Source organism: Nilaparvata lugens, chromosome 5 (genome assembly GCF_014356525.2).
Source record: "Nilaparvata lugens isolate BPH chromosome 5, ASM1435652v1, whole genome shotgun sequence".
NCBI classification, from domain to species: Eukaryota; Metazoa; Arthropoda; class Insecta; order Hemiptera; family Delphacidae; genus Nilaparvata; species Nilaparvata lugens.
Genome location: NC_052508.1, coordinates 36,653,189 through 36,667,213, shown reverse-complemented (window position 1 = coordinate 36,667,213; position 14,025 = coordinate 36,653,189). Strand labels below are relative to the sequence as shown.

The 14,025-nt window shown below is 34.3% G+C and overlaps 1 protein-coding gene across 1 annotated transcript in view; it reads right to left on the bottom strand.

The window, feature by feature from the left end:
• LOC111060060 (eukaryotic translation initiation factor 3 subunit E-like) overlaps nucleotides 1-14,025 on the bottom strand; it is a 79,998-nt gene that overhangs the window by 60,581 nt on the left and 5,392 nt on the right. Inside the window, exons 2-3 of the mRNA XM_039428282.1 lie at nucleotides 12,289-12,450; nucleotides 1,882-2,004 (exon numbers count right to left, since the gene is read on the bottom strand). Of these exons, the coding sequence (XP_039284216.1) occupies nucleotides 1,882-2,004; nucleotides 12,289-12,450 (285 nt within the window). The remainder of the gene's footprint in view (nucleotides 1-1,881; nucleotides 2,005-12,288; nucleotides 12,451-14,025) is intronic.

Genomic DNA, 14,025 nt, shown 5'->3' with positions numbered 1-14,025 from the left:
GCTTTGGAAAAAAGTGAATGGAATCATAAGCGAAAAGTTTGTAGAAAATGAAGAAATTAATATTGATCCAGAGAATTTAAACAACTTTTTTGCTCATGTCGGGGAGATGCATGCTCGGTCAATTTTAAAGACAAATAATAGTCATTCTGAACTGAAATATTCTAAACCCAGACATAACTTTGCTAATCCGTTGTTTTTAATTCCAGTTTCTCCTCTTGAAGTGGAGGATACAATAAAAACTTTGAAGAATAATGCTAGTCCTGGAATCGATGAAATTAGCAGCGCTACTTTAAAACAGATAGCTGAGTTTATATCCTTACCAAATGCTCATATTGTAAACACTATTTTCACTAAAGCTTCTTTTCCAAGTCATTTCAAAATTGCCAGGATTAAGCAAATTTTCAAAAAAGGTGATAGGAATGATCCCTCCAATTATAGAACTATAAGTGTACTTAGTAATGTAGCTAAAATAACTGAAAAATTATTTAAAAAACGCTTATTTGATTATCTAATTAAATATGATATTCTCGAGCCACATCAATTCGGTTTTCAGACAAACAAAGTTACAGGAAATGCACTAAGTCATTTTTTGAGGATAGTAATTGACAGTATGAACATAAATAAAAAGACAATAGCTGTTTTTCTTGACTAGACAATATTTGAGGTGGAGTCCACACATAACTTTCCTTTGCAATAAACTTAAATATGCAAACTATAAATTTTACAAAATTAACAACATTTTTAACTTGGAAAGTCTTAGGATGATATACTATGCTTTTGTACAGTCTTTTATTCAATATGGTTTAGTTGTATGGGGTGGAGCCTATGACACTCACCTTCTTGATTTATTTTCAATTCAAAAGTACAATTTAAAAAAAAACCAAGGTTATATCCAAGTGAATCCTTCTTTGTTGAATTTAATGTAATGACAATAAGACAACTTTATTTCAAAAGACTTCTTGAACATATTGTTAAAAACAAAGAAACATTTATCCGAACTGATAAACCGTTTTATAACTCAAGACCTTAATTCAAGGTTGAGCTTTATAAGAAGACATATCATGTATATGAGCACTGGATTTATAAATATTCTACCATTTGATTTTGAATTAAAAGTCCGAGATAGAATGATTGATACTTGGATTAAGGATAGGTTCTTTTTTCACTGGGAGCTGCTGAGTGGTGGTAATGTCAATTTGATTTGTTGTTTTCTATCTCATTCAATTTTGTTTTTATCGTTTTAAGCTATCTATATATTTACTCGTTTATTCTTTCTAGTTGATACTTTTTTCAAGTTATTGTTTTTATTTACTTATTTACAGTATACAAATACTCCCACCAGCGGGCAAGATGTTTTTTCTTTTGCTGGTGGCGCCTGAAAAATTCTACTTTTATCTCAAGTTTTCATGATTAGTCAAGTTCTATTTTATGATATTTCTTAGTTCAAGATATTGTGTTTTTGTTAGACTTGTCTATAATTATGAAATTTTTGTAATGTATGAATTTTTTGGCAAATAAATTTCAAAGTCCAATGGAAATTGGAATAGATGAGTGCAGCGTTGTCCACAGCTGATTATAATAATACACCTGACGAATTGGCAACATCTATGGTTGCGAGGTATGAGGAGGTACTCAGCCAATTCAATTTCAATTTCCATATGACTATTTTCGTTCGGTTGAATATAGTCGAAGAATTTAGGTGTTGACAAAATTATGCTGCAGTGAAATAATTGACTCTAAACTGTCTGTATTCCTTAAAACAAGAAGCCATCCCATTCAATCTTTGCTGTGATTCAGAATTGAATGACACTGTAAGCATATGAGCGAGAGTAGGTTAGAGCCAAATAAATATAACTTAGTGTATAATATATATTAATTAACCTTATCAGTTGGCGGCATGAGAAGCAAATAGAAGTAAAGGAAGGTGCTGGTTCCAGCGTAGTCACCGCACTCGTACTGAATCTTCGCCATTTTATACACGGTATCCATGTACTCCCATTTGAACTGCAATTTAAATCAAACGCCAATATAAATAACACCAATATTATTCCAACACAATAAACCTTTCACTGCATTCATTGCAATAAATATCTAAATGAATAAATCTGAAACCATATACCATAAATATCATCTGATATCTACATAGAAGATGGTTTGTCAGAGAACTTTGATGAGCATATATTACAAGATCTAAAACTACAAGTTCTGTCAACAGTAGACCTCGCGCAGTTTATAAACCAAAGCCTCCTCTGAAACTGTCCATCAGAGTACATTCTGTCCTGTCCTGTCGTGTCGGCGAGATATAGATGTGAGAACGAATAATGGCTGTTTGGGTTGGTGTATCGAAAATGCTAATCATCTGTTGTCAACAACTACTAGGCTATCATCAAAAGCTGACCGAGTTGAAAGTACAGGAAAGTCTGGAGAAAATACTATGTTACTTTGAGTCAATGTACCTAAAATACATTGCTAAAACGTATTCTAGGTACATTGCTTCGAGTTATCAATAGCATGTGTCATCGCATGCAATTAATAATCCACTCGACAGCTGATTTATGATGAATAATTGACCGAGCGAAGTGAGGTCTAAGATTCAAGTCGACGGTTTGGCATTTCTCTTAATGTTTAAATATTTATATGTTGCGCATTTACGGCAAAGCGCGGTAATAGATTGTCATGAAATTTGACAGGTATGTTTCTTTTTAAATTGCGCGTCGACGTATATACAAGGCTTATAGAAATTTTGCTTTTCAAGGATAATATAAAAGGAAAAAGGAGCCTCCTTCATACGTCAATATTGGAGTAAAAATCAGACTATAGAATTATTCATCATACATCAGCTGTCGAGTGGATTATAAAACGTATAACATGACGCATGCAATTCAATATCTCAATGTAGCTTGGTAAAAAATCAGCAGTTTTGAAGACAATAAATCGCATGCCTCATTGGATGCAATTTTTTATGCACTATTAAATAGGATGCCAAGAACATATGACAGCTTGGCTGGGCGCCTGGAAGTCTTCTGGTTTTCTCGCGCTGAATTCCGGAAAGCGTTATTATGATAACTGAATCTTATGTAAGCATGATTTGATCAAATAAATAATTGGTGTATCAGTATGGATATGCATAAGGTTTGGAACGTCGTTCAGTTATAAATGTTATTTATTCTATTGATAAAATTTTTGTTCATTATTTGTTATTATATTCTTTAATTTTTATAAGTTTTAGAATTTTGAATTCTCAATTTGTTTTATTTTTACTTTTTTCATAAGTTAAGTATTTGAAATCTTTGTATTTTTCATTTATGGCTTAGGTGACAATTTGTTGTTTGTATTATTTATTATTGCATATGTTTGTATTATTTTTATCTTTATTTTTCTTTTTTCATTTGTATCTGTACAATTTTTATTGTTAAGGAGACATATTTGGAGAAACCCGTTGTCTCCATTGTATATAAATAAATAAATGAACTATTGATTGCGTGCAATAACGCATGCAACTAATAACTAAAATAACATAGTATAGTCTCTCAAACTTTCTCTGCTTTGAACTTGGGCTGTCCTGTTGCCAGTATGTCTTGAAGGAGATTAACTTTTGATGTTAGCATTTTTGATACACCAATTATAACTGCGCGAGGTCTACTGTTCACAGAACTACTACTAATTCTAGTCTGATTTTCACGGTAATATTGTTGTGTGAAAGAGGCTCCCAAAACGCATGAAAAATAGAGAGCTCAACAGATTTTGTCAATTTTTCATGCGTTTTTTATGTAATTGAGGATTATTTTTTAAGGTTGCGTTTGTCTATTATGAACTTATTCTACATATTTCTCTTCGAAATTAAATTTTCTACAAGTTCTGTGAAAACATATTTTGTGATTGTATATTTAACATAGTAAATCTGCTTCAAACCTTGAAGAACTTGTTTTACGGGACCAAGTTTCGCGTATTTCGTCACATATCTTGAAAATTATTGTAGCTACAAGTCTTAAAACGGTTTCATTCAATTTTTCAGTTAATTCTACATAAAGTACGCTAAAGTGTGCATCTTAATTAACAGCAAACAAATACCAGTAAGGCTTCGTTTCTGCAGGGGAACTGAAATTCAGACGAAATCGTTCACTCTGTATAACTTGGTAACCAAGCATTTTCGGACCTATGTTAAGTAGAACCTTTTTTCTTGTTTTGATGAGAGGAATCACACCCTGACTTATGGGCACCTTTTTTCAGATCACTCTGTATACAGAGTGTCCCACCAAGGTTGTAACAGCCGTTGACCATAGATTCTACCCGACATTTCTGACAAAAAATGTTCAGTAAACTTTTTTCCTATCGACCTTAGTTTCCGAGATATATCGATTTTTCGATATTTTCAGAATATACCCACTGAAATACTCAATTACTCGAAAACTACTGGTCTAATTACAATTTCAAGGGTATTGTTGGAAAGAGAGAAATTTCAAACAAGATTAATGTAGATTAATGATATTAAGATTAAGGATATTTTGTAGTTTTTTATTAGGGCTAAAACTTGAAAAAATGCTTTTCTTCAAATTCAAAGTGAAATTTCAAACCATTTTTTCTCGGTTTTTCTCCGAGTGATTATAGTGGTTTCAATATTTCAAAAACTTCCCCATTTCATAAGCTTTCGAATGAGTATAAATTCGAAAAGGTAAGTTCCATGATAAAGTGTTCAAAACTGCTGATATTTGTAATGAACACCTTCAAAATGAGGGAATTCACAAACAGCATGCATCAAGTGGTGATCCTAGGGTGGAATCACCTGATTTCTCTCAGACAATATTCACAAGTTTTAATTAACATTTTAACATTCTACAATGATATGACTTTTTCAATAACTTGCATTATTTCCTGTACCATAAATCCTGAATAAAATAACAAGAAGTGTATGTTTCAGCCTATTTTCAGTATAGTTTTCAGTGTGCTTTCCAGTTAATTGGCATGATATATATCAACTTTGGCTAGTAGAGAAGTGTTCGCGTTCATTATCATGAAATTTACCTTGATTGAGTACTTGAACATGTTATTGGTATGTATGGAGAGAGTGGATGCAATTCAAGAGAGGCAGAGAGAGTATACAGGAGACGTTTTCCTGACCGGAAACACCCATCTCATAACATTTTTTTTTAAGATTGACAGATGTCAAGATGGGACCCTTACCATGGGATCAGTTTCACGGTACGAGAGGCCCGTCTTAATTTCTGAAGCTTTTGAGAATCTTATTCTAAAGTATTTCGAGCAGACTCCTCGATCCAGCATCCGGCGGGCAGCTGGGATGTTGGATGTTTCAAGAATGATAGTTCAAAGAATATTGAAGAACAATAACTTACGACCATATCATGATAGTCAGAATCACTTGCTTCATGTCACAAATCCCCCGTTGCACAATAACTCCCTGAATAATTCTGAAACTGAATCTATCCTGAATAGGCATATAGTACTCTCACTCCTACTTCCTACATTCTCAAATTTGAGTGCCGAGTTGGACTTTTTGAGGTCGAAATTTTTCCGAGATTGACAATATTAAAGCAGCCCTATTGAAAAGAGCAGTCGAGATAGAGGCGTCTGACCTCATGTTGCCCTCTGCTCCCGGTGGTGAAGGAGGTGAGAGTGAGTATTTTTTATCAAAAAATTACACTTCTGTACAAACTTCCCAACAGGAATTAGACATGCACCCATCTCCTGACATCAATCACTTAAATAAACTAATAGAGCAGATGACAACCTCATTGGAAACACTAGAAGTTGATAACTCATTCCTACGAAATAAAATCAAGGAATTGGAAGACACACTCCAATCATACAAGTGTTTATTTATTTATTTATTTATTTATTCATATGCAAGTACAATTCAGGTAAAAACAACAGGCATTCGCCCAAAACTGCTTCAAACCTTAATTTGGAATACACAGTCTAAAGGTTAAGTTACTTACGTAACTTAAATGATAATTCGTACACAATTTCGAGTCCAAAAAATGTATCTACTACAATTTTGAATTTATTAGATTGATCAATTTCCAAATACGAATCCAAACAAAACTTATAGACCTTTAATCAGTGAAAATGTTGGGAAAGACGTTATCCTTTCGAATTCTCCTGTAAAACATAAATCAGGTGTACGTGCACTGGTAGTGGGCGATTCAATGATTAAGCATTTCAAATTGAGAAGAGGTATGGATATGGATAACTCTTTATTCAAATCATATTCTGGAGCAAATGTTGTATCGTTGACAAGGACTTTATCCTGCTATGACAACCTCTATGATATAATAATAATACAAGTGGGTACAAATGATGTTTGGGATTCTTTAACACCAGACGATCTGGGATATAAAATGAAAAATCTTATCAGAGTAGCAAAATCAAAATTCGCCTCAGGGAAATTAGTGATAAGTGGTCTTCTCTACAGGTTGGACACGGACTACAATTATATAGACGCAATTAATGGTCAAAATAATTGCATGTTTGTAGATTCAAACTGTTGGGTACGTGGTCGCACTTTTGCAAGAGACGGACTTCATCTCAATCGTAAGGGCTTAAATATTCTAAAGAATTTATTCAATCGGATCATACTGGACTGTAAAAAAAGAGAAGTACTAAGTTCAGCTCCATTAAAGTCTCAGGAGGAACAGAGCATGCAAATTCACAGCAACAATGATGCAACTCGTCAACTCAATACACGTCTCTCTCTGGTAAGCAACACTGAAAACTCAACTGTGAATGGGGCTATGCAACAAAACCATTTTTTGTCTCCAGATCAAGTTCATCACAATTTGAGGTAAAGATAGATGATTGTGATGATCGGTCTGTTGAAGATTGGATCATTAGGGACACCAACAGTAAGAATATTTCATTCATGTCTTTGAACTTGACTGATTTGGGAGATGACTGTGACAATGAGAACAACCCCATTGACGTACTGGGCAAATCTAATTACAACCCTCAAAGTCGCGGCAGGTTTACTACAGACAATTCTTTGAAAATTGTTGCAATCAATGCGCAGTCAATGAGAAATAAGATGGGACTTATTGAAACTTTACTATTAGACAATCATGCCGACATTATTTAAGTAAGTGAACATTGGCTGTACAAAGAAGAGCTACCGTTTTATACACCAAACAAATATCTTCTCGCAAGTAGCTTTTGTAGGAGTCGCCCACTCTCACATGGAGGGTCGGCTGTATTTGTCAGCGAGAATCTCAAATATAAGGAAATTGACATATCAAGTCACTGCAGAAATTTTATATCTGAGGCCTCAGCAATAATTTTGAAAGATTTTAATCTGATTGTCATGACGTTATATCGCACACTCAACTCCAATGCACATGATTCTCTAGATAAAATGGAAACGCTAATGATTGAGTTAGGGAAATACAAGTACAGTAATCTGATAGTAGCGGGCGATTTTAATGTAAATATTTTGAATATGTCAAATGAAACTCAGCATTTTTTAAATATGATGAGATCCTTTGACCTATATCCTGTACATGCCAAACCAACAAGAAATCTCTCATGTTTGGACAATATTTTCACGAACGTTGATAAGGAGTTTGTTTTCACCTTTCTAACTGAAGAAGGTATAATCTCAGACCATGCAGCCGTTTGAGCAGTTATTTCATACAAGAAAACTGAAGAAAATTATGATAGCTCTGGACCCAGTTTTTTTCAAAAAAAAAACGCCTCCTCTCCCCCAATAGGCTTGATAATTTGAACATCTATCTGATGTATTACGACTGGTCACCCCTGTATTTATTGGATGACATAAACACGGCCTTCAATTTTTTCCTGGATGTCATTGAGTTCTCGTTCAATATGAATTGTCCTATAGTGAAAGTACGGAATCGGAATAATGAATCAGCAAGGCCTAAGAAAAATGGCTGGTTCACTGCTGAACTTGCTGTCATGAAAACGTGGTTGTTGTGTCTCTATGACAGATGGAAACTTACCTTAAATATAGAAGATAAAATCAGATTCAACAAATTCAAAACGAAATATAATTTAGCAATCAGACAAGCAAAAATTTGTGCAAATGACAAAGCAATCAATCATTGAGTCATCAAACAGATGTAAGGCAGCCTGGTGAGTTATTAGGGCTGAGACTGGCCAAAGAAAGGTCAGTGCAGATATCCCGATTTCCCCTGATATCCTAAACCAGTGCTTTGTTGATGCCGCTGATACCAATTTAGATTTAGACTCTGGCACTTCGCATGCTGACTTGCTGGAAAACTTTCCATTCAATGAGCACCATAAAATTGACAGGGCCTTCAAATGGAGAGAGGTCAGTGTTCAGTTACTGCAATTGTTACAGGACTTAGTAATTCTCATAGTGAAGATGTCTATGGTCTCAGAAATTATGCAGTGAAAAAACTCTCACTAGCCTTAGTTCTACATCTGACATATCTGATAAATTTTATCATGAGCAGTACTTTTCCTGAATGTCTTAAACTATCAAAAATCACACCCATTTACAAAAGAGGTGATAAGAGCTGCCCAGAGAATTATCGTCCCATAGCTATTGTGCCTATTTTTAGCAAAATCATTGAAGCATGTCTTTTTGAACAGCTCTATGAATACTTCGCATCAAATGGTCTACTCTACCAACATCAATATGGATTCGGACACAAGTAAGTACTCTACTGTTATGGCAGTGGAAAAGATAGCTGATGTAATACTAGAAAGTTTTGAAAAGAAGCATGTAGTCGGGACCTGTCTAGTAGATTTGAGTAGAGCTTTTGACACTATCTCTCATGACTTTCTCCTAAATAAATTGGCTTTCTATGGGATTTGAAATACTGAGCTACAATTGCTGAAGTCATATCTCCAAAACAGAAAACAAATGGTTGTGATCGGTAACTCCTCTTCCGAAATTATGAATGTAGCTGCGGGGGTACCACAGGGCTCAGTTTTGGGGCCTTTTCTGTTTCTTGTCTTCGTAAACGACTTCAGCTATAATGTTCCATATTTAAGTGTATTATATGCTGATGACACGACTATTGTTGCTACAGACCCATTGATAGAAAGAGTACAGAATAAACTTGACAATGCTCTGTCTACGGCCAGGACTTGGTATGTGGCCAATGGACTGAAATTGAATGAAGATAAAACTGAGATATTGTTTTTCTCCCTCAAAGACAAGCTGAGTAATGGTCTGATTAAACCGGTCAAACTTCTTGGACTTCATATGGACTACAAGCTGAACTGGGACACACATATTGAGCACCTTTCAAAAAAATTATCTCGAATAGTCTATTTATTGATAAAACTGAGAGGTTGCGTGAATTTGGATACACTCATATTGACCTACTTTGGTCTTTTCCACTCACATTTGAGTTATGGTGTGCGTCTATGGGGTAATTTCGTTCATGCTAAAACAGTGTTCCTATGGCAAAAAAGGCTCTTAGAGCTATCCTAGGACTAACACAGCGAGATTCATGCAGGCCACATTTCCCTAATTTGGGTATACTAACCCTTCCATCCCTCTTCAGTTATTCCAATTTGATTTACGTCAAGGAAAACTCAGAAAATTTTTCCATTCATGAAGATTACCATGCATATAATACCAGGAACAGAAGAAACATTGTAGCACCACGAATAAGACTCACTAAAACTATGAGAAGCCATACTTTCATACAGTGTATATTGTAATAAACTATACAATAAAATGTATAAACTGTACTATAATAAACTGCCTCAAACAACCAGGAATCTGCCTCCAAACAAATTCAAGAAAATTGTATACAGTTATCTAAAAAATAATGCCTTTTACTCACTTGAGGAATACCTGAATTGAATGTAATATAGATATGCTTTATCAGGTATGATTTTCTGTTCAATTGTGTGTAGCCTACTTTTAAAATTTATATATTATGACTTGCCTAATGCTAATTGTAGCCTGATGGTTAATAAAACGAATCTTGAATCTTGAATCCCAGTTCAAGAGTTGAATGAACCTGATACTGTTTCAAGGATGCAGTTTTGCATCGAGTTTTGGATATTAGCACAAGATTTTATTTCAAACATTTCATGGACGATCACAGATAAAAGTACGTTCACACGAACTGGTGCTGTAAATTTCCACAATAACTTTTCCACATACATGGACCTTTCATTTTCCCTGCAAGAATAAATGGTGAAGTTTTTATGGACTTTCTGGCCAATGAGCTTCACGAATTGATGGAAGACGTGCCTCTCAATTTGTGGGCAGAATATGTGGCTCCAGTTGGATGACTGCCTCCCTCATTATACTAGAAACGTCCGTGGGTGGCTCGATTACAATGCTGGGCGGTGGATTGGCCGAGGTGGACCCGTAAGTTGGCCACCAAGCTCACCTGATCTTACTCCAATAGACTTCTACTTTTGGGGGGTTGTGAAAAGTATAAAGTTTACAGAGAACCTGTAGAGACCAGGGAGGAACTGATTCTCAGAATTCGATTGAAGTTTAAAGTAATGAAGAAACGGCCCAACGAAGTGAGACGGGCGACTCGAAGCTTGATGAACGGCAGCAGAAGTTGCACAAAGAGAAATGGAGGCTATTTAGAATTCCTGTAAGCAGCGAGCATGACATGTAACATGATTATCATCTGAATGATTGCCATCAGTTTTTTCAATTCTGTCATTGAATTATTATTCTATGAATAAATTTTGTTGGATCTTGTAAAAGTGTAAGATTAATATTTTGTATAGGATTGAGGCTATATGCTACAGAAAATAATGCAATAATCAGGTGATTTCACCCTTAGGATGATCACTCTTGATGCATGTTGTTTGTGAATTTCCTCATTTTGAAGGTGTAGCAGTTTTGAACACTTTATCATGGAACTTACTTTGTCGAATTTATACTCATTCGAAAGCTTGTAGTCCAGTCAAAGAAAGGTTATAGAAGGAAATGTTTGGAAAAAAAATATTTTTGACCCTGCAGTTCTGTTCAGGGTAGTAAGGAGGTAAACATATCAAAATTGAGCAAGTGACTAATCAATTGAGACTTTTTTAATTCAATGGTCATAAATATGAAATAGTAAAAATGTAGCCATTTCTGTTACTTTATAGGTCGCAAACTGTCATGTGAATTTTGAGAATTGCATATATTAATTTCAATGGAGGACATAATTGACCGAACGTAGTGAGGTCTATGTTTCAACTCAATTTGCTACTGTCTGTCTGTATGTGAAGCGATTACGCGTTGATAGAATTCGATGAGATTTGGCAGGAATATTCCTTTTTTAACTGTGCGTCGATGTATACACAAGGTTTTTTGAAATTTTGCATTTAAAGGATAATATGAAAGGAAAAGGAATTCCTCCAAACTCCGATATAACTATAATTATATCATCCACTCTGAAGATAGGATTAATCAGACTATAGATATTATTCATAATCAATCAGCTGACAAGTGGATTACACAGATGGCTGGAGTGACAAGAGAAATGCACCGTTTAACGGCGCATGCGCTTTGTATTCAATCTTATTTCAAAGCCGCTCTTTCATGAGCTGTCTCATGGTCTCATACATACAGCGCGAATTCGAGCGTGTATAGGGCATTCCTATTGTTTTCTCTCTTGAATAAATTAGTTTTTCTCAATTTGAATAGGCTAATAATAATTATTGTACCTGATAAACTGAAAATTCAGTTAAAAAATAACTGATAATACTGAATAAATGAAATGTTTATGATGTTTATGAAATATTGTCTACAACAAAAATAGTTGTTGATTTATAAGTAATTTAGTAAATTTTATGATTATAGATATTGTCCGTAGAAATAATAAAATGAAAATTAAAAATTAAAATTTAATAAATAAATAAGTTAAAAAGAATTAAATGAACTACATAATGCTTGAGAATTTAATTATAATATTTTTGACTGAAAAAAATTATCAAATATTTGAGGAATATTTTCATCAGATGGAAAGATTATCACGGAAATGGATGAAAACAAATTCAAACGTGAACTGAGTTTGTTAAAATTTCAAACAGGTGACATTAGATACTTATGGATGAGAAAACTGCGTGAGGTCTACTGTTCACAGAACTAATAGTTTAGCAGATGTTATATTAAAAAAACATACGGAATAGGAAATTCATGAATGATTCATCATCACGTACGAACTACGGTACTCAACTGATTAACTTGGAATGTTGCATAATTATAGATTCTCAATTTATCGAGGATGGTTACAGGCCTATTTAGAATTCTCCAAGAATTCAGTAGGTCAAGTTTCCATTTTGTCAAGTTTCAAATAGAATAGCCTATTATACGAAAATACTCACTTGCGTATTTTTCATCAGATGATTTGTCAACAATTTAGCATCTCTAGTTGTTTCCATGATGGTATGGACATTTTTGTCACTCAGAATTTCAATTATGGTGTTTCCCTCCTCTCTTGATTCAGCCAATTGTTTCAAGACATCGTTTCTTCTTTGCGTTAATTGCTATGAAAAAAAACACGACATAGATTATCGTTGAGTTATTATTACGATCCAGTAAAAAAATTTCTGATGGTCTCATTTCACAATTTAAGGTACAAAATACGGGCCGGATCAAAAATATTATTGATGAATCAGAATTCAGTTCAAAAGAAATAACTTTGAATACTGATCGTTATCAGAAATCATTTTATTAATTTCAATAGTAAGTTTTCAAGAATGTTCTCTTCTCATGTATCTTCACATGTAAGTTAGTGTGGTCCTCTGAGGTGTCAGTGAAGCTAGCTTTTCCCAATTCTAAACAGAAGTTGATACAACAGTTTAAACGCACGAGTTAGATGTAGAGTTGAGACATAAGCGAGCAAGCACGTGTATTAAACATCTCACGAGTGCTTTTAAGACCATTAGTCCAGTCAAATGGTCGTTTTTCAGTAAACAGCCCCTATAGAATCTTTCTCGACGGTTCTATATGTATTTTAGGGCGCTGAATTCGAATCTGAAATTTGATGACACGCCAGAGGGCGGCTTCACCCCCAAAACCCTTAAAATTTCGGACTTTTTTCAATTTTCTCTTTTTATCTCGTAAACCTTGAATTTCTCAAGAAAAATCATTCTTGACAAAATTAAAGAGAATAAAATTTCCAACAAATTCATGGTCGCGCAGGATTCTACCATTTTCTATTTCGGAGCTACAAATTTTCAAAAAAGGGGTATTTTTCAAGGGGTTTTCAAAATTATGCAAACCTACCACTTCTACCCTATACAACTTGGATATTTTTCTAGTATAGATAAAAAACCACACATCACGTGAAAGAACACTTCATTATGAACAGGATTCCTTAAGAGTTTTTGAATTTAGTAGTGTGGGGAGGGGGAATACACCCTAAAGTAGAAAATCCTATGCCAATGTCCTACAGTCAAAATACAAAATTTTTATTATAATACCTTTTCAAGGCCTTCAGAACAAAAAAATACATATTTCAATCATCTCACGAGGGTCATTTCCTATGAGAATCACCCGTTAGAAACATTCAATTTCAATATTTCCTAGTGGGGAGTACGTTATAAGGATACGTCAAGGATCAAAACTTTAAACACTTATAACTTTTGACAGAATGATCAGATCTCCTCGTACTACAGCTCATTCTTCTAAGCTTGTCAAGGCGGTTCAAAATCATGTATCAGAACTGAAATTTGATGAAAAAATCCTCTTTTAGTGTATTTTAGCCCCTATTTGAATAAACAGAAAAATTGCCAATTTCTATATTCAAAACTGTGTATCTCGGTAACCCGAAATGATAAAAAATGGTAATTGGTCTTGATTTGAAGAACAGAATCTCCTCTTTCATGTGAGGTAAATAAATTTTGTGAAAATATAATCATGAGGTAGAATAAGTTTGATTCAAAAAAATCAAGAAATTTGCGATATTTTCCTCATTTTCTCAGTGTAGAAAGTTTTTCGATAATAAATAGTCATGCAAGATGGGTTTGAGGCATCGTAGCTTATAGACCATGTAATTCTCTTTCATTTGAGTTTAATCGCAAGTTTCTATCATGTATCTTACTCGTTTTAGAGACTCC